This window comes from Vicia villosa, unplaced genomic scaffold, assembly GCF_029867415.1.
Source record: "Vicia villosa cultivar HV-30 ecotype Madison, WI unplaced genomic scaffold, Vvil1.0 ctg.002512F_1_1, whole genome shotgun sequence".
In the NCBI taxonomy this organism is placed as follows: Eukaryota; Viridiplantae; Streptophyta; class Magnoliopsida; order Fabales; family Fabaceae; genus Vicia; species Vicia villosa.
The window spans coordinates 183,492-205,459 of record NW_026705954.1 but is presented as its reverse complement, the minus strand read 5'-3'; the positions used below and the strand labels follow the sequence as shown (position 1 = coordinate 205,459).

The 21,968-nt window shown below is 33.5% G+C and overlaps 1 protein-coding gene across 1 annotated transcript; it reads left to right on the top strand.

Annotated features, from left to right (window-relative positions):
• Positions 1-6,167: 6,167 nt before the first annotated feature.
• LOC131639048 (probable sucrose-phosphate synthase 2) lies at positions 6,168-10,773 on the top strand. The gene is made up of 12 exons (XM_058909564.1): positions 6,168-6,696; positions 6,789-7,021; positions 7,116-7,179; positions 7,270-7,962; positions 8,048-8,191; positions 8,267-8,398; positions 8,506-8,682; positions 8,762-8,815; positions 8,897-8,959; positions 9,149-10,048; positions 10,133-10,260; positions 10,355-10,773. Exons 1-12 carry the CDS (start codon positions 6,418-6,420, stop codon positions 10,632-10,634), a joined length of 3,147 nt encoding a protein of 1,048 aa, XP_058765547.1. The 5' UTR covers positions 6,168-6,417; the 3' UTR covers positions 10,635-10,773.
• Positions 10,774-21,968: the final 11,195 nt, after the last annotated feature.

Below are 21,968 nucleotides of genomic sequence, written 5' to 3'. Positions count from 1 at the left end.
CTAGGTCTCATGGCCATCGAGAGGCCAATCGACGTGTGTGAATGGAGGTGTCCTTCATGGGATGGACATGGTCTTGGAAATAGAGTCCCTGCGGGCCAGGGAATGCGTAGGAATACCTGCAAATTTAAAACGCAATACATTCGCAGTATATAAATTGCACACATAATAAGCATGTAAGCACGTAAGTCCTAGGTTCATAGGTTCGACGTAACGGCTTAGGGTGCCTACCCTTCCCATTGGTATGTTCTAGAAGGTCTCATGGGGTCGTTCGTAGCCGCCGAGACTTTTTGTCTCTTTGGGTTTTAGAACAACTCATTTTATCCATGAGGTTCGAGTTTTAGGGGTAGGTTCCCAGAGAGATCAGCCAAATACCAAGTCCAGCCCTCAACAAGGTCGAGCCTCGTATCAGACCTTTCCGGATATTCAACCCACTCTGAGTGGAATTATAATAAGACTCGTAGGCGATGTAATTCCCCTCTGGTCATTATTATAATTCCCACGCTTAGGTTTAACAGCAATTTATATATCCCGAAATGCGATAAAATAATAAATATTCACATAAACAAATATTTAACTAAATTACTGTAAATGAATGAATTTATAAGTAAGTAAATAAATAAATAAAATTAAATTTAAATATTTAAAAACTAACCTCAAAATCCGGCTGGCTATAATTCGAGAATGCAGCAAAGACAACAAATATTTAGATAAATAGATGTTTATTTAAAACTGATGTAAATAGATGAAATAATATAAAAATAAATAATAAATAAAAATTTAAATATTTATAAAAATAAGTAAACCCTAAAAATGGAGAATTAGCCAAACCTTGAAAATTTCGCCAAAAACCTAAACCGTTTGCCACAAACCTAAACCTAAACCCTCTCAAGCCTTAGGAGCATAATAATTCACCTATAGTGTATTTCCCCAGCAGAGTCGCCAGCTGTAGCAACCTGCCCTAAAAATTAGACTTTTAGAGTCGCCACCTATTCTGAAGGGCGAATAGGAAACCCTACGCAGTTAAGAGATCGGGGTAAGTTATTATAATCAGGTCGAGGGAAGGTGTTAGGCACCCTCAACCCTTTCCTGTTGGCTTTGAATCTAAGGTAACAGTTTATGGCTAAAATATTAGGATTTAATAGCTAAAGAAGTGAATAGGGTGAAAATTGAGATTTGAACCTGATTAGGATTTTGAGGAAGGGGACTCGCCTTGGTTATCCAAGTGCCTACGTATCTCCTTAGGGAGAATCAGAGTCAACGTAGTTCGGGTACAGGGTTGTACGCCTTTGAATTTGATAAGAAGGTGTTGAAGGTATTTTGAGGCTTTTTGAATGGCCTATCGTAGCTTTTGAAGTTGTGATTTAAAAGGCATTTTAAATTTCCTGATTGGGAAGGATGAAAATCCGTAGTGTCGTGGTTTAGTGTGTTTTAGATGTTGGGGCGTACAACCCTGGTTTGATATGGCACCGTTAGATGCGATGACCAATAGATTTGGTCAGTATAGCTAACGAATTAAAGGGCATTGCTGGTTACTCAGATCGATAGATTCGATCATCGCGGGCAGCAAATTAAATGTGTTTTAAACTTTAGGTATTTTTATCTCTCGTCTAATGCGACCAATAGATTTAGTCGGGTCGAGGAGAGAATTGATGTTAACGTTTTCTTGCCAAATGGCAATGGGATCGGGCAAACCCTAATAGTATAAACCTTTATAGGTTTTATTGTGATTTTATAATTAAAATTAGTTAAATCAATTACATCGAATAATCGACATAATCGATTAAATGGGAAAATCCTAAATCCTAGTTTAATTCCCTAACCCTAATTATGTTCTAATCTTAATTAAATAAGTTCCCTAAATTAAACATAATTAACTTAATTAAATCTACTAATAATAATTAAGTAAATAAAATTGTATAATAAAACCTGGGCAGAATCCTGTGTGATGTCTCTTTGGGAAGGAGTATGGTATGCTGCAATCTTTGGCACGTTAGATTTGGCTTATGGGAGATCTTGTGGTGAAGGAGTGAGGGCGCATGGTGAGCTTTAGAAGATGCGCAGCGCAGGATTTGTAGCTTGGTCATGACAAACAAATTAAGAAAATAATAAAACACAACACATGACCTAGGGATCGAACTCAGGTCTCTTTGGTTCACAACCATATGTCTCAACCATCTCTGCCAGCTAACCACGCTGATAACGAAACGCACCCATACTAATAAATATAAAAACATTAATATGAATGGAGAAATTCAAACATATTCAAACCTGGGCCCACTAGTCTCTACGTCCACCAATGGCATGGAGAGAGGAAATGCTTTTGTGTTGACCCACCAATAAAGGACCTACGCACGCAGACCACTATTGCTGCGTTTTGAACAATCCAATAGCCACTCGCCATGCGTGCCTCGCCGGTCATCAAGTCAAGGAGACGCCGGAGCAGTTTCCCGATCGTCTTCTCCGATTTGGAAAAATCTTCTCACCTGCAAATGGTCACGAAAAAATACAGAAGGAATACCCTACCCCCTAAATCGAGGGCTGCGAGTCCATTGGTTGACTCCTTTTGAGCTTACTCGACCTGTACAGTGAGATATAGGCGAAGCAACTTAGTTCGGTGCAACAATGGTGGGCTGCGATTCCTACGTGAAACCTTTGATCCAATCGCCCAGAATCAGTCTAAAGACCCATAAAAGCTTGATCAAACGTCGGCATGCCATTGAATACGATTAAAATTGAGAGTTTAAAAGTTTCAAAACCTTAACAACCGGCGTAATTGAGAGGGACCGTTCCGGCATATTTCGAGCCTTGAGGGTGCTTGGGGACGACTCCTTGAGATCTTAGGACGATGATTGAGTACCTGGCCTTCTTGAAAATCGCTGGAGAATGATCTTTTATCATGCCCTAGTTTTGGTGCCTTTTAGAACTTAGAAAACCCTATTCTCCTCTTATCTTTCGTCCCCCCTAGTTACTGAATGTTTTTAGAATATATATGGACCTATTAGGTTTAATTTTTTTTGGAAAACAATCAATCTTAGTCGCATCAAATTTTGAAAGAAAGATTTTGTATAAAATCTTTCTAAATTAGAACACCATGCTATTTCATGCACATTTTCCCTTTAATCTTGACCATTGGATTGATTAAATATTTGGAACATCAATCATAAAATTTTATCTCATTTAAATGTGATTTTATTTTGATTTAAGTTGATTTTAAATGGCTAAAATCAAATGTAAATAAAATAAAATCATGAAATAAAATTCATATGATTAATGGGCCTCTCTTGAGCTTTGGATCACGTGGAGAATTGGAATTTATAGACCCATTAGTCAAAATAATCAAACTTGCTCACTTTGTATCTTATGCATTTCCTCAAAATCGCCTAACTTGTACAACTTGTTATCTTGCTCAATTTTGACATATGAAAGAGTTCTTGGGCAACTGAGGGACCTTTGATTGAATATAAGAAGGAAAATTTTGGGGTATGACAGTCGCGTGTCTCTTGAATGAAAGAAATATTCCCAACCAGTTTAGGGAAAGTTGTACAAGTCTGGGGATGTGCCAGAGCATGCCTTTCAGAGTCCTAAATGAGAGAATGTTTGAAATTGAAATGTTTGTTTGTTTGTTTGTTTGTCTGAATATGGTGAAATAGGAGAAATATCTCTCTATAGAGATAAGTCATATCTATTTACTCTATGAAATATTTGATTTTAGCTGGCTTGTATGAGGCCCAAGCTTGAGGCTTAAAAGGTTTTTATTGACTCTGGGAGATGACTCCACTGGGGGTTGACTTTTGACTGAGTGGATTTTGTGTTCCGTATGAAGCCGAGAATTGTGGCTGACTTTAACCGGAAAATGTTTTATTTATTTGATTAATTGAAATGTTTATTTTAGTGTTCTGTACAAAGACCAAAATTGTGGCTGAATCTAGCTAGGGAGACTATATTTTCTGCCTTGTATGAAGCCCAAGGTTGTGGCTGACTGCTGAGAAAAACAGGGTTTAAAGACTATGGATGAATTTATTTTGTGCCTTGTACAAAGCCCAAGGTTGTGGCTGACTTAGTGGGGAAAAGATCCTAAAGGTTAGAAATCTTTTGACACGGGAAATGATGTTTATCTGCCTTGTACAAAGCCCAAAGTTGTGGCTACTTGATGGGGAAGGACTCACTATGGAGACTCTATTATCTGCCTTGTACAAAGCCAAGGTTGTGGCTGACTCTGGATAGGGGAATACCTATGAGTAGGATTTTTTACTCTGAGGGGAGTATCTGACTCTACTGAGGATTACTCTATTGTTTAGAGACTAAAGGTGTACCCTACTGGGGAATGTGCTTTTATTAAGCAGGGATTGATGAATGAAAGACCCAGGTTTGAAGGTTGACCTTACTGGGGAATTAGTTTGAGACTGACCCAGGGTTGACTCTATTGGGGAGTTTTGAAGGTTTGAATGAAAGATGATTTGGAAGCTAACTCTTTCCAGGGAATTTGGATTCGTAGGATTGATTTGTGGAAGCTAACCCTTTCCAGGGAATTTTATGAAAATGAAGGAATTGTTGGAGGCTAACCCTTTCCATGGGTTTTGGATTTAAATGAATGATTTTAGACTTCTTGTTTAAAGCCCAAGATTAAGGATGGCTCTGGCTGAGGATAATTGCAGATATGGAACCTAGACTCTACTAAGGAGAAGACTTATTGAAGATTGAAAATAAGGGTGACAAAGATTGTCCATGTCTCTCATTCCAAAAGGTGAACTCAATACTGAGATTGAGACATTCTTGGCTTATTGAAGTCTGGTTTGAAGAGCAGAAGAATCTCACCATATTATTTTGAATTCATATAGCCATATGTTTGATTGGTATATAAATATTAACTCTTTGTTTATACCAAACGATGTGGGACATCATTTTACACTGCATCACCATTTTCAACGACCAAGGTTCAGGAAATTTGCTTTGTTAGTTTGCCTTCCGTAAACACTGCTTCTTCCATAAAAATTACTTCTGGGTACAAGAAGATTCATCTTCCTTTGGTTCTAAAATATATCAAAACAATTAATATTAAGTTAAAATAAGTTATCGTAAATTAGGAATTGAACTCTGTCACACTCAGTGAATGTATAATCACGGTTAATTGTATTGACTGTAATGCAATGTTTCTCTCGCAAATATAAAAAATAAGACGCATTCAAAAAGGATGTATATTGGAAAGTGAATCTTTGTTCCATATATTGTTCAATTGTGTGTTCTCTAAATTAATTTGGAAGGAAGTGGCCTCTTGGATTGGTTTCGTCTATTTTGATTCCGGGTGCATCTTAAGTAGTTTTTGGAAGTGGTTTAGATTTTGCAAATCTAAAAAAGTTAATTCCGGAAGGGAAGGGACAATTTAGATGGCAACTACTTGGTTTATATGGAAGCTTCGGAACGGAATCATTTTCCGGAATGTTTCTTGGAATGTTCTTGATTCGGTTTGGAGCATAAAGGCTCTCATTTGGCAGTGGTCGTACATAGGGAAAATTAACCATACCAACTACAACTTCTATGAATTTAGCAAAGCTCCTTTGTTTTACCTTTCTTAGATTGTATTTGGAGTTTAATTTTCTTTGTTGCGGGTTGCTCTCGTCCGTTTTGTAATCGCCTTGTTTAGAACTCTTTGTTCTATTAATATATCTCTTGATTACAAAAAACAAATGATTAACTGTAAAACTGTTGTAATTTAGTTTTACCAAAGGTAAATTTTATAGTAGTGCAAACTCTGAATCAATAAGAACTAAGTTAGATTAGAGTCTGACTTCAAAGTTCAATGCCCAGGAGAATAATTAAATGCAGAAGTAAATAAATTAACACATAAAATATCTAGAATTGTTATACACTTGTTAATCATTCAAATATCATAATCTTAAACTTAATTATCCTAAGATCATTCTCAAAAAACATAATAATATAGAATACTTACAAAGATAATCAAAATTAAAATAAAACTAATTTAATTGATAATTGTTTTATTCGTTTTATTATCGAAATAAACACAACTAATAGTTATTTTGAAAAGTGTAAAAAACTAAAAAAACACCTAATAGAGGGATGGAGTAACAATCAAACAGAAGAAGAGGGAAACCGAACTCTCTCTCTTGTTTATAGTTTACATTACACGTGTGTATGTCTATTTCCCACCATTCAATTCCACGTGCCTCTCTCTCCACTCCCATCTCCTTCTCCACCACCTCTTCCTCTCTCTGTTACTCTCATCATCATTCCCAATCACACAACTCAAAACACCTTTCTCCTCCCCATGCAACCATGTTTTCTTTTTCATGCAAACACGTTTCAAAACCAGGCCTAAACCTACAACAACATTGATCAACATTCTATCTATCACTAACATTATTTGGCTATAGTTTTCTACGTTAACATAACATAATCATGGCTGGGAACGAATGGATTAATGGCTATCTTGAGGCAATACTATCGACCGGTGCATCAAACATTGAAGAGCAGAAGCCACCGCAAGCTGCTCTTAGAGATGGAGGGCATTTCAACCCGACGAAGTATTTTGTGGAAGAAGTGGTGGCAAGTGTCGATGAATCTGACTTGTATCGCACTTGGATCAAGGTGGTTGCCACACGGAACACGAGGGAGAGAAGTTCGAGATTGGAGAACATGTGTTGGCGTATTTGGCATCTTGCACGCAAGAAGAAACAGGTTCTTTATAAAGCAAATATTTACTTTTTTTTTTTTCTGTTATGAATATAACAGGCAGTATAGGTGTAACATTTGTATAATTTCTTGTGTAGTTGGAATGGGAAGATTCTCAGAGACAGGCGCATCGAAGATGGGAGAGAGAACAAGGACGCCGCGAAGCGACAGAGGATTTATCAGAAGACTTATCAGAAGGAGAAAAAGGTGACAGTCTTGGGGAGATGGTTCAATGTGAGACTCCAAGAAAACAATTTCAGCGCCAGATTTCTAATTTGGAAGTTTGGTCTGATGATAAAAATGAAAAGAAGCTTTACATTGTCCTCATAAGGTATCACCATTCACAGTTTATTGGTTGTTAATCTAGAAATGTGAGAAAATTTAAGGGTTTGTTAATGCTATAACTTTGCACTTTTGTTCCGCAGTTTGCATGGATTGGTTAGGGGAGAAAACATGGAGCTTGGTCGAGATTCTGATACCGGTGGACAGGTACTTAACATTTCTTCTCGTATAAATTTAAGAAATATGTTTGAATGTCTTTTATACATCCAAATAATGTTTGAAATATTGTATTGTCAGATCAAGTATGTGGTTGAACTTGCTCGTGCACTAGCGAAAATGCCTGGAGTATATAGAGTTGATCTATTTACTCGCCAAATCTCATCGCCAGAGGTTGATTGGAGCTACGGAGAGCCGACAGAAATGCTAACCGTAGGTGGAGAGGATGATGATAGCATTGGGGAGAGCAGTGGGGCATATATCATAAGAATACCATTCGGTCCGCGCAATAAATACCTACCGAAAGAGCTTCTTTGGCCATATGTTCAAGAGTTTGTCGATGGAGCGTTAACGCATATCCTCAATATGTCAAAAGCATTGGGGGAACAAGTCGGTGGAGACCAACCTGTTTGGCCGTATGTGATTCACGGACATTACGCTGATGCTGGAGATAGTGCTGCTATTCTTTCCGGTGCTTTGAATGTACCTATGGTTCTGACCGGTCATTCACTTGGAAGAAACAAGCTTGAACAACTTCTTAAACAAGGACGCCAATCGAAGGAGGATATCAATTCAACGTATAAGATGATGAGGAGGATAGAAGCAGAAGAACTTTCTCTTGATGCTGCAGAACTTGTTATCACTAGTACAAAACAAGAAATTGAGGAGCAGTGGGGTCTTTATGATGGGTTCGACGTCAAGCTTGAGAAAGTACTGCGTGCTCGTGCTAGACGTGGTGTCAATTGTCATGGTCGATACATGCCAAGGATGGCGGTAATATGTTAACTGATTTGCCCTTCAAGTTTACTTGAGATTGAATGTTAAAATTGAAAATTATAACATTCTTAGCTGCTCACAGGTTATTCCACCTGGTATGGACTTTAGCAATGTTGTGATACAAGAAGATTGCCCTGATGTTGATGGAGAGCTTGCTCAGCTTACCGGTGGCGGTGGCGGTCTTGAAGGGACTTCACCAAAAGCAGTGCCTCCAATTTTGTCAGAAGTGAGTAACTAAGAGTCTGTTTACTATCTAACAATATTTTCAATGACATTGATTATGGATTTTTGTTTTTCGCAGGTTATGCGTTTCTTTTCAAATCCTCACAAACCTGTGATATTGGCCTTATCAAGGCCAGATCCAAAGAAGAACTTAACCACTCTGTTAAAAGCATTTGGAGAAAGCCGTCCCTTGAGAGAACTTGCTAACCTTGTAAGTTCACTTAATTCCACTTTCCCTCTCAAGTGCAAAACTATAAGCGCTTAATTAAACTATTTATGCGAACATGGTTACAAAAGGACTAATATATTTTCAAACAGATGCTCATAATGGGAAATAGGGACGACGTAGATGAGATGTCGTCCGGGAATGCAAGTGTGCTTGTAACAGTGTTGAAGTTGATTGATAAGTATGACCTTTATGGGCAAGTAGCATACCCTAAACATCACAAGCAGTCTGATGTTCCAGACATATACCGATATTCGGCAAAAACAAAGGTATTTTTTTAAATAGCCATACTATAGCTTACTACACTTAAACTATTATGATAAGCTAATAAGTTGAAATTTCTTTCAGGGTGTTTTCATAAATCCTGCTTTGGTGGAGCCTTTTGGTCTTACTCTAATTGAGGTGGGTTTTAATTAGTTAGCGACTTGGATTAAAGTGATTTCTTTTACTTTTTTCAGTCTGAATTTGTTCATGATCATGCAGGCAGCAGCACATGGGCTTCCAATGGTGGCCACTCAAAATGGGGGACCTGTCGACATTCATCGGGTAAATGAAGGCTTTATCTTTTACTAGTTACATGGTCAATGAAAGAACCTTGCACTATGTTTTAGATTGAACTGGTTTCAAAGATAAGTCGTGTCTTGATTCGATACAAAATTGAACAAGTTGATGCGAATCCCTAGTGTGAGTATATTTTGAACATGAATCTCATTATGTCTCCTTTAAATGTATTAGGCTCTCAACAATGGTTTGCTTGTGGACCCTCATGATCAGCAAGCAATTACTAATGCATTGCTGAAGCTATTGTCAGAGAAAAACCTATGGCATGAATGCAGGAAAAACGGTTGGAAGAATATACACCTATTCTCGTGGCCTGAACACTGTCGTACGTATTTGACTCGGGTCGCGGCATGCAGAATGAGGCATCCACAATGGCAAACCACTACACCAGGAGACGATTTAAATGTCGATGAATCATTCAGTGAATCTCTTAAAGATGTTCAGGATATGTCACTTAGGCTCTCTATTGACGGAGACTTAGCTGGAGCAAACGGTGCGGGTGATATGCAAGATCAAGTTAAGAGGGTACTAAGCAAGATGAAGAACTCAGATTCTGGCGGTTTGAATGAATCTTCTGAGAACGTACCTGGAAAGTATCCTCTATTGAGGAGACGGCGTAGATTGATCGTTATAGCGGTCGATTTGTATGATGATAACGGAGCTCCTGATAAGAAAATGATCCAAATAGTTCAAAAAATTATTAAAGCTGTTCAGTTAGACCCTCAATCTGCAAGAGTTTCGGGATTCGCTTTATCAACGGCTATGCCGATACAACAAACAATAGATTTTCTTAAATCTGGCAACATTCAAGTAAATGATTTTGATGCTTTGATTTGCAGTAGTGGAAGTGAACTTTACTATCCCGGTACTTATACCGAAGACGGAAAGCTTGTTCCTGATCCCGATTATGCAGAGCATATCAACTATCGTTGGGGTTGCGAAGGGTTAAAGAAAACCATTTGGCATCTTATGAATACCGCAGAAGGTGGAGAAAATTCTTCCACCTCTGTTGAAGAAGATTTGAAATCAAGTAATGCACATTGCATTTCATACAAAATAAATGGTCTTAGTAAGGTACATGATGAAATTCACTAGAAAATAAACATTTTAGTCCTTGTAATTATAAGGCCAAGCCAATTTAGTATTGTTATTTTTCAGGCAAAGAGAGTCGATGACTTGAGGAAGAAGCTTCGTATGCGAGGCCTACGGTGTCATCCTATGTACTGCAGGGGTTCATCATATATGCAGGTTATTCCACTCCTTGCATCTCGAGCGCAGGCACTCAGGTAAATACCGATCATAATTGCAAACACTGGTTTTATAATCGCAAACAATGCCTTAGTATTCAGTCGTAAACTGTTTACTATTTACTCGTGTTAGGTATCTGTTTGTCCGTTGGAGACTAAACGTTGCGAACATGTATGTGATTCTTGGAGAAACCGGGGACACTGATTACGAGGAATTGATATTCGGAACGCACAAGACGATAATCATGAAAGGGGTGGTGGCTAAAGGTTCAGATGATAGACTTAGAGGTCCAGGAAGCTACCAAAGAGATGATGTGGTACCAGATGAGAGTCCTCTTGTGGCATGCATTAGTGAACCATCTGAGGAAAAGATTGCTAATGCTTTGAAAGAACTATCTAAATCTCAAGGGTGATGATGATGTCAAGTGCTAAAGTAAATAACAGATATGTGTAATTTTCTTATACTCTGCTTTATTACATATTGTAAAAAGAAACAAAATTTGTACTATGCATATTAACTTTTTATATTATGAAGCACATAATCTGAGTAAAGGTATATACTTAGTTTTACTTTGTGATATAATTATTTTTGTTACTATTTATTATTGTATAGGATAACAATAACCAAGTTCTATCAAAGCTGTATAAACTGCCAAATGTTTTTTTTTTTAATGTTTAGTATGATAAAAGAAACTCTTATGAGAATGGAAGTACATGAATTTATAAAGGGCAAATTAAAATAATAAAAGACAAAGGATGCAGCTTTCTTTAACCAAAAAAATAAAGGATGTAGCTTTAGTTTCAACTAGATATATGAAGATATGACATGAATAGGTTAATTTTGAAATATTATAATAATGGCAAAGTTAAGTTTGTCAGAATTTGAAATTTAACCTTCTTATTAATTGAATTGGTGTTTAAAGTTTTATTTATTTTTGAGTTAGTCATTTTTCTATATATATTTAAAATTTATTCAACATTTTATTTTATATTTTCTTAAACTTTTACAAAAAAAATTCTTTTTATTCAATTACTGAGTTTGGACATGTAATCAATCTGTTTTTAAAAAACATCATCATTGTTCTAAATCTCTTTTCATTAATTCATATTCTGTTTTTTTTTCTATCTATAGTAAGGTCGATATCGTTTGGAAGTATTATTTCGATACCTTTCAAATCACTTATGAAAGAATCCTTCAAGACCAGTGTTAATGTTTGTTTGATTCTATTTCTTTTACATGCAACGACTATAGACATTGTAAACCCCGATGTTGTCAATCTAGTCAACGAGGAACCCAATGTTGTCAATCTAGTCTATGAGGTACTTGAAGTTGTTGGTACATATACTAATGTACCAGAGGTTGGTGAATCGGGTGCTCTTAAACTCGGTGTTGCAAAAGTAGTTGTTGTTGTAATTGATGAAAAAAACAAAATTTTCGGTAAGAGGTTTTCGCAGTTTCCAGTCTAATTTTCGTTTTTACCGGAAATAGTGTGGGGGAAAACAAAATTTCTGGGGAAGAATTATTGGAAATTTTGAAAATTCCGGTATTTATTTGGTAAAAAAAAAAACAAAAAACTTACTCGAAATTCTTGAAATTTTGGTGAGTAATAAAAACTTCTAGAAATTTGTAAATTTTCGGTAGACTGGAAATTTTGCCAATATACAAGATTTTTGGTAGTACAGAAAAATATTTTACTTATGTGGTCTAGAACCGGCAATGTCTTCTGTAACACCCCTTTTATATCCCAAAATATTTAACATAAAATCAGAGATTAAGCATGCATATAATTCAAAAGGGCGTCACATCGACGTTTTCAAAAACTAAAAACTTTTAAAAAACCGACAACATTTATCCACAATACACAACACACCTGGTCATTTCAGATAACACCTAACATTTAATCATAATTCATCTAGAATATGCATTCATAGCGGAAAATACTAAAATACTCATGTATTCCATTAAATGATTCATGTCCCATACCATGATCATAACTCAATAACACTCTCAATATAAAATAAACCATAATCAGAATATTTGGTTTAAAGCCTCTCAAACAACAAGTAGCCAAATAAACAGGTTCACAAGTTGTAACATAATACATAACCAAATAGAAACATGAGTTCAACACGCCTAGTCTACCCAATATTACATGAACAGAGCATTGACTCGCTACTTAATCATCAAAAAAACTCGGAAGCTCTCCGACAAAATCTCGTACGAACTACTAATCGCCAGAACCTGCATGTCGCCAAACGAGTGCAACATTAAAACAAAAGGGTGAGAATACGAATCACTATGAAAAAAGTATAATAAGATACAATGATTCAATCAACAGTTATAGGAATTCATCACACCTTATATAACCATATAAATCATACTATCAAATATATTTCACATATTCAAGTATACAACCAAGTTCATTAATATAATAATCAAATTGATTCAATACTATGTTTCCAAATACGCACACGAACCATCATTATCACACATTCACATATATCACCAAAATCATGTATCAAACATCACCAAATTTAATTATCACATCTCATGCACACATAACAATCACATAATCACATAATTGCATATGTTCAAACATCACATAACTCCAATGTGACTCAATGCAAGACATGTGACTCTATGCATGTGGTACCCAATATGGACCCCAAGTTCCACCGCTTCCGATTCATATAGAATCTAGCCACGCTTCAGATTCGGACAAGACCTAAGCCACCAAATGTAAACATATAGTTTACCGCTTTCTGACTCACTCTAGAATCCAAGCCACGCTTCCGACCCGGACAAGATCAAAGCCACTACGCATGTTTCAAATTAAGGATCAACGTAATCTACGTCTATTTCTATTCAAGGATCACCGTCTATCACCGCTTCCACAATAAAGCCGACTATGCTATGAATGAGTGTACAATTACCAACCAATTATGCAATTAAGATTACCTCGTCAATCTTAACTTACCGCATACCAATTAATAATTCAACTTTATGAATTATCCACCAAATTGTACACAACATTCACAACACACATATATTATTCACATATAAAAAGCCAATTAATCAATTACGATTCACAAAATCCAATTAACACTACTAACCATACTATCTCATGTTAATTCACATTTGCCAATATATATGAATACACACTTTCACAATCAATCAACTAATCACTAGGATTCATTCCATACGGCTACCCACAGAGAATATTATTCAAAACAATATCATTGGCATAGCATTATATTATTCTCAACATAAATATACACACAATTACAAGTCATTTACACAATCACGTCATTATTAAATAACTTATTTCCAATAATACCATTTTAATTGAAAAGAATATCGCGTTAGCTTTCTAACGCTTCAAACGGAGACTCAAACGAAGTTACAGTTCAAAAGTTATAAATTTTTAAAGTTTCTACAAAAAAGTAAACACCGACACCATACACTGACAACTCTAAACATGTCAGAATTACGCGAAAAAATTAAAATATGACTCGTAATAACTCGAAATAACTCCGACAATTTTATTAACAACTCTAACAACTTTATTGAAAAATCTATCAAAATCGAAAACTAATTTAAATTAACTCATTAATCTAATTGTTTATCTTTAATTTCAAATAATACATTAATGAAACATATATTTAACTTGAAACACATCTCTAATTCTAAGAGTCATAACTTGAAATGTCACCTTTAGTATAACAAGAACATGATCTAACATTTGTTATAGTTATATAATTATTTATACTTATATACCGCTACAGTGTATATATATATATATATATATATATATATATATATATATATATATATATATATATATATATATATATATATATATATATGCCAAAATGTTATCTATCAATTGCAATATACCTTACCACACATTTTAATATCAGTAAAATAATACAAAAAGTGAATGGTACTCATTATAATAAATTATTAGTAGAAGCACTTGTATTGGGACTTATCACTATCAGTTAGGGCTGGACAAAACAATCTGGCCCGTCCGTGAACTGGCAAAACTGGAATAAAAAAATGGCTTGCGGTTGGTTTCATTCGGGTGATGGATTATACGGGTCCAAAAGGCAGTTCCACACGGTTGCAATTGGATCGGATCGGTTGAGTAAAATTGACCCATTCAAAACTGAACCCATCCGAAACAACAATTTAATTTTTTTATTTTTTTAATTGAAGCACTAAATTGTGAGTTAAGAGAGTTAGCAAAGGGTAAACTACAACCCTAGCCGTTTCCTCTTCCAGATTCTTTCTCTCTATCAACTTTTCCTTTCCACTTTCTATCTTTCTTCCCAGAATTTTCTCTTTCAATCTTTCTTATTGCCTAGATCTTTCAATATTTCTTCTTCTCCCTCCTCATTTGTTAGAGCAAGAAAAGGCAAACAAATCAACTCTTTCTATTGTGACCATTTATGAGATTCGTTTTTTTAGAATAAATGGGAGACATGCATCAACGACACTGCACATACATTTTAATCTTATTCATCAGATCTAGCTTCTTCTAAAGCAGATATCACAAGATCTGATATTTTTTTCATCAATGAAGAAGAATACATGATAAATACATATATCACAATTTTTTTTGGTTACATATCACAAATTATTTAGCTTAAAGAATTTACTTCATCTATCAACAACGAATTTGTTTCATCTGTCAAGTCTCTTTGTAAATGTTCAGATTATTTTAGATTGAAATTAGTTTATGAATTTTCCTGTTTTTTTCTTGATTTTTATGTTTTAATAATTTTTTGCTTGAATAAACTCACCGAACAATCCGATCCGAAATAACCGCAGAATTCGAAAAACCGCAAACCGTCAAAACCGTAACAAAAATGGTCGGAAGTGGGTATCTGTTTAGCACCCATGGATTGGGCCGGATTAGAAGTTTGGGCCCGAAACCGACCCAACCCACCCGCTTGTCCAGCGCTAATCAGTATCAAATTATCACCATAAGCACTTGTACAATCATTTATAAGTATTAATATTATTATTATTATTATTATTATTAATGAGGAAAATATATTAGCAATTGAACACCTGATACTCCAGTAAATTGAAACATGAAGCTACAACTGTGTACCGCAACAGCATTTTCAAACACTGCAGTTCACATTAAAACGCAAGTGACACTGTTATTCCTGTGGATCTAACTCACATATGTCACTTTGTGATTCTCAATCATCTCTCAATTTCACCAATGTATCAATTACTAACATCAAAACATATTTTTAGCACCAATTTTTATGGATTCTCAACAAAACACAACATGTCAAAAACCTAAAAATTGAAGAACAAAATTCCTAAATCATGTTAATCTACTCATTGACCCAATCATACTAACCCATAATAATAAGGATTCTTCCCCTTACCTCTTAAATTTCTTGAAACCCTAGCTCCCACTTTGTTCCTCTTTTGCTCCTCTTCTCCTCTTTCTCTTCTCTTGAAAATGACCAAATGATATGTTATGTTTCACTCTACCCTCTCTCACTCTTACTAACTTATTTGTCATAATGGGCTTAATAGAATAACACTCCCAATTTACTTCTACTTCTAATAATTAGGCCTAATAAACACAAATATACACATAGTTAATTAATTCAATTAATTATTATATCACATAATAATTAAATAAATAATTAACACACCAATTAAAATAAAATAATATAATAAAATAAATTCGGATAAAATCCTCTAATAACTCAATGTCTCATATTTCCGGTCTAATCTTAATTATTCGGAAAATTCCCAAAACGCTAAATATTAACTCATTAATATTTCTAATACTAAAAATATTAAAATTTTCGATTAAACATCGATCCGCTATCCCGAACTAATACCGACTAAATCGTTCCAAAATGCGAAAATTTCAATAAACATCACAAATGACTAAATTAAGCAAATAATTATTTTTCCGGGCGTTACATCTTCTACGGGCTCATGTACATATTTTACGCAATTCTTCATCATTGACGTTGTATGTTTCTTATGTAACAATTTCAAATTTTAAAGGTTTTTCTGTCGATGATATTGATAGTTTACTCTTTATATATTGTAATTGACATATTTTTAAGTTCGGATAGTGCTAATGGGAAGCGAGGGAGGAAAGATAGATTGATTATGGGTTGTGAGAGAGGAGAAAATTATAAAAGGAAGATAATCATTTAGTGAAGTTGTTGAATATGTTTCATTTAGTGTTTTTTATTGTACATACAAGACAAGTAGATAATCATACATGTATCAGATACCACTCCTTATTAACAAATGCAAATTTTGATTTAGTAGTTTTTTTAGTGCATCGAAAAAATATACAGGTACCAGATACCACTGCCTGAGATTGTTGGTGTTATGTCAACAAAAATGACGTTTTTAGTTGGATTTGCCTATCTACCATATAAGAAAATAATATGCTCTAGAAAACTCTATAATAGCCTTTTTGATTTACACTATAAATTTGAATTTTTGAGGGTATTTTTTGTCTTAAAATTGTTGCCCCAAATTCTTTTAATGCTAATTTGACTACATTTTCTGATTGGCGGAAAAACATGGCATGCTCTCTGGAAAATAATTTATTTCCATTCTCCATGTTCACTCTTTCATATTTTGTACACGTTATCTTCATTTGTAATCATATGTTCTTTTTCATTACCAAATGCTTAATATGCCTTCCCTCTTTTAATTCTTCCCAATATAACTGAGTGCATATAGAAGTAAACAAATTATATCTCAAACTTTTTCTGTCTCAAAATACTTCATCTTCGTTTTCTCTATCCCAATACGTGTATTATCTTTTTCTAAACCCTTGAACTTCATATGTTTTCTTGATTTTTAATATTTTCTTCTACATTTTGTTAGGTTTTCCTTTCCATTTTTTTGTTTTCAATTTTATGTTATTAAATCCTTTTCTCTAATCTTAACAGGTAGACCAATAATATCTAAAAATCTATTATTTTGCGTCTTTCTTCTTCGTTCCCCTTTTGTTTTCTCATTCTCCTATTAATCGTTTTTCAATAATAGGTATGCGTAACATCTATTTCATATTTGTTGAGAAAATAGTTCATGTTTTTTTCATCAATTTTTTATTAGGGTTCATCTTGAAATAATGTTTCCTCTTGTTTTTCATTTGTTGGAGAGGTTTATTGTGAGCGTAATTGTTTTTATTCTTAGTCAAATTGAAGGTAATGTTATTTTTGTTGGTACAAGCTGTATAGTTTGGTTTTATGTTTGTATGATTTTTTTCAGAAACATGCAAAACTTTCTTCAACCAACAAATGATTTATTGCTTCATGACCATTCTTTTATGAATACCGTTTTAATGGTTTTATGGGTTATGATTTTTCAATTCATAAAGAAGAAGATGTAGATTGTTTATGTGTTGTGGTTTCGATTTCAAATGAAGCAGAAAATGGAGATTTCCAATGGATTTCGTTTTGATATGTAGTATTGGTTTGTAGATTTATGAATTTCGTTTCAATATTCTCATATTTGTTTTATGGTTGGAAGATTTTTGATAATTTCGAATGGAGAGACCCTTTGAGTGTGTAAAAGACATCTGCTACAAAAGAGAATTGTGGAAAGTCGCTATAAAAGTTCACCATAAGTGGAATGTTGTAAGAAATTTTGAGATGATTGTTTATGACAAAGAGGTTGCTCAATAAGCTTGATTGTGGACATATTTGTAGAATACATTTTCATTGAACCTTCCAGGTTCAACACAACTGATTGGAAGCACTAAGACTGAGGAAGACAATATGATAAAAACAGATGAAAATTTCTGCCTAATTTGACCTTTAATATTTTCCTTAACTTTTTAAACTTCTTTTATACTTTGTTGTTAAGCTGAATTTCATTTGTTAAGTCCTAAACTTTTGTTATACTCTTTAAACTTATTTTCATTTGGAGACAAAATGAAGGTGTGCAAAAATACTTTTGTTAGTGAGTTGTTTTTGTTGCAGTGTTGCCTCATTGTACTCCTTATTTAGTTTGGTAGGTAGTAGAAGTTTTGTTAATAGCACTTTGAAAGGAGCACATGTCAAATAGTAATAATATTGTATTTTATGATAATAAATTTAAAATAATTATTATATAAAAATCATAAGAATTAATTTTGGCATATGTCAAGCTAGTGGGATACCCGTGCGTTCACACGGGTACCGCTGTATTACGCGCATTTGAATTCAAAAATGTATATAAAATTAAAAAAATCTCGAATAATAGATAATTTATTATTCAAGAATATATTTAATTTTAAATCAAATAATGAAAGAAATTGTTACCAATTTGTCATAGAAATTCAAAGAAATTAGAAAATATGAAAATATTATTAGAAAAAATAAAAATAAAAATGGACTGCAAGATAATTGTATAATTTTTTAAAAAATACTATTGTTAAGAAAAAACTTGTAAAAGACAATTTTGAAAAATAGATAAAAAATGTGTTTTTTAGGATTGATAGAGTTGTAATAGTAAAAAGGTTTATAAAGTTTAATAAACTAGACAAATAAATATCTAAAATTAGAATTATATGAAAATCAGTAAAAAAGAAATTTTACATAAAAGTTCAAAAACAGAATGATCTAAAAGAATGAAGTTTAATATTGTAGAAAAAAATAAAATAACATGTGCGTTTGCATAGATTTTTGTATGGTTACCCGTGCGTTGACATAGTAGTGATGTACTCGTGCGTTCATACGGGTACTATGTATTACACGCATTTATTTTCAAAATATAATAAAAATGAAAATAAATAATATAATAAAGATGAAAACATTTTATTAATATAGTTTATTTTTTAAAATAAAATTAATAAGTTGGTAATTATAACTTTTTTATATATAATAATATTTAAATCAATAATATATCTGTTACGATTTAAATATTATTATATTTTTGTCATTATTTACAAAAATATTGAAATTAATAGTAATTTTTTTTTATTATTCAATATTTTGATCAGTAACTTCATGTTCCAGTTATTATTCAATATTTTGATCGGTAACTTCATGTTCACGTTATTATTCTGAATCAACAAAATACTTTTTTCATTTATAAAAATATTTATATCAGCAATACACTTTTTTCCGTTTATAAAATATTTGTATCAATATTAAATTATTTTTAGTTTGGCTTAATTGCAACTTTGGTCCCCCTATTTTATCTTTTTTTCGATTTTGGTCCCCTCATTTTTAAAACCACGATTTTGGTCCATTTTTGAGTTTTCTGTTGAAAAATGGACAAAAATAGGGACTGATTTAGTAGAAAAAAGTGAAATAAGGGGACCAGAATTGCACAGAAAACTTAAAAAGATGACTAAAATAGTAGTTTTTAAAATAGAGGGATCAAAATCATGAAAAATACAATAAGTGGACTAAAGTTGCAACTAAGCCTTTTAGTTTCTAAAAATATTGATATAAACAATACATTTTTCTCGTCTATGAAAACTATTTGTTTCATATATTTTATTATATTATCAATTATTTCTCAAGAGGATAAATTATGAGTAATGGGCTTTGGTATACTAGAATCAACACAACACATGTTTCTGCATTGTAACTTCTTCGGCTCCCTTTGGTCACAAGTTCGTCCTTGGTTAGATATTGTTGGGGTTGATTCGCTTCATCTCAAGGATCACTTTTTTAATTCATTCACTTTTCAGGAGTAATTGTGGGTTTTTGGTTCCTAAACTTTACCTCACTTGAGATTTTCATGGTCCCCTAGAATTTTACACACGTGGCACTCTTATTAATGACGTGTTGTTACTCTAGCAGTGTCACGTAAGATTTTATATGATTTATAATTTTGAATTAAAATTAATTATTTTTATTTTTTAAATTATTAATAAATTATTAATTTTAATTTTAATGTAATAATGAAATAATTTAAATATGAATATTAAAGAAAATATACATGTTTACAAAAAAAAAAAAACCTTAGTTACACCAATAGACCTAATATTATTCTAATCCATGTAAGCAATAGTCCATGTATGTTTAAGCGTCTTACAAAATGTTGAAAACAATATATGTGGGACTTGCAAGTAATATTACATCACCTTCAATAAACACTCTTGCTGCCATTCATTCAGTTATTTTTCATCATAGGAATTAAAGTGTAGCTTCTGCCAACATCGTGGTGGCTCACTATGGTTTTGCCATTATCACTACAAATCCAAACACATGCTAAGAAATGAGAAAACAAATAAGAAGCATTTATCAAGTTTAATAAAAATAGTAACAAAAATAATAAAATGTCACATATGATTTGCATGATGAGTTCTATAATACTGGAATGTGAGGGAATGTGAAAGGGTATATTACACTTTGAAAAATAATACACGAGACATTTTTCTATTATTTTTCTATTTTTCTTCGATTAATTCTTTCTGCATCAAAAACCATCCAATGATTGAAATAAAAAAACTGGAATGAACTAAACACAAGCCCATAAGTTAATGAAAAAGAAGAAAAACACGAGTATGACCATAAGTTAAAGAAAAAGAAGAAAAACAAAAGGAGTACGTACTAAGAGGAAGAAAAAAAAAGAAATAACTAAGATCCTTATAACAACATAATTATTAAACACTCTTCCAGAACTGTGTTGCTGCAAACCTCAAGCCCTCTCACGATTCTGAGCATCATTTGGTTACATAAAAGGCTGTAACTTGGCATCAACATCAAGAGCCTCCTTGCTTGAGTGGCATTATGGACATGGAACAGAAACAGGTGGAAGCATATTAGGATGTTCCAAATGCAGGTGAGCTCTCTGAAAATTCACTCGACGGTGCTCACATATACTATTTCCATCATGAGCATGGGAGGTATGAAGAATATTGCATTGCAAACCAGAATTATCACCATGTGCAACTCATATATGTCATGGATATCATCTATGGTTAATTTCTTTATGCAAATGTGTAGACAGATGAATAACTGAGAATTTAAAGCGCACAAAAATTACAATGCACTATGTTGATGATGCTATACATTTATATCAGTAGTTTTAAATTCAAAATAGTTTCATTCACATAAATATAGTATGCTATTTATATAAGTGGGCAACCAATAAAAGAAAGGTAAAACATACTTCAACATTTTGCAATAAATGTTGTACAAGCTCTTGGCCTAACAGTTAACCACCACTTAACCAACTTCATGACTAATTCTTTATCAAATCACACTCTGAGATACAGTCAGTAATCAACACAACAACAATTTTGTAATAGAGAATCGAACAGAAGAAGAGGAATTCGGAAAACGTGTGAATACTTGCCTTACCGGATTCGTCGACGGAAATGATAGAACAATAGTGAAACTCCACAGTTGCTGCAGAACTCGACCACCACCGGTGAGTGCCAACTGTAAAAAATTGACTGCTACTTCTACACTGCAGTTGTAACAATTTTGGACACTTTTAACACTATATTTCCACTGGTGGAAAATATGCTTAAAAACTGCACTGGACACTTTTTCTCAATATATATTCCACTGGTGGATATCTTACTTTAAAACTGCAGTTTTTACTTTCTTATTTTAAAATGAGAATACAAACAAGTCTTTATATAGACCCAAGGTTCTGCTATTCCAGGAATTAAAATGTAACTAAGTTCTAATTAATAGACCACTAACCTCTTGGCCTTTCCACTACAATTCCACTACAAGAACTCTTGGCCTTTCAACTGACTTCTAAATTAAACTCACTTAACATAACATTT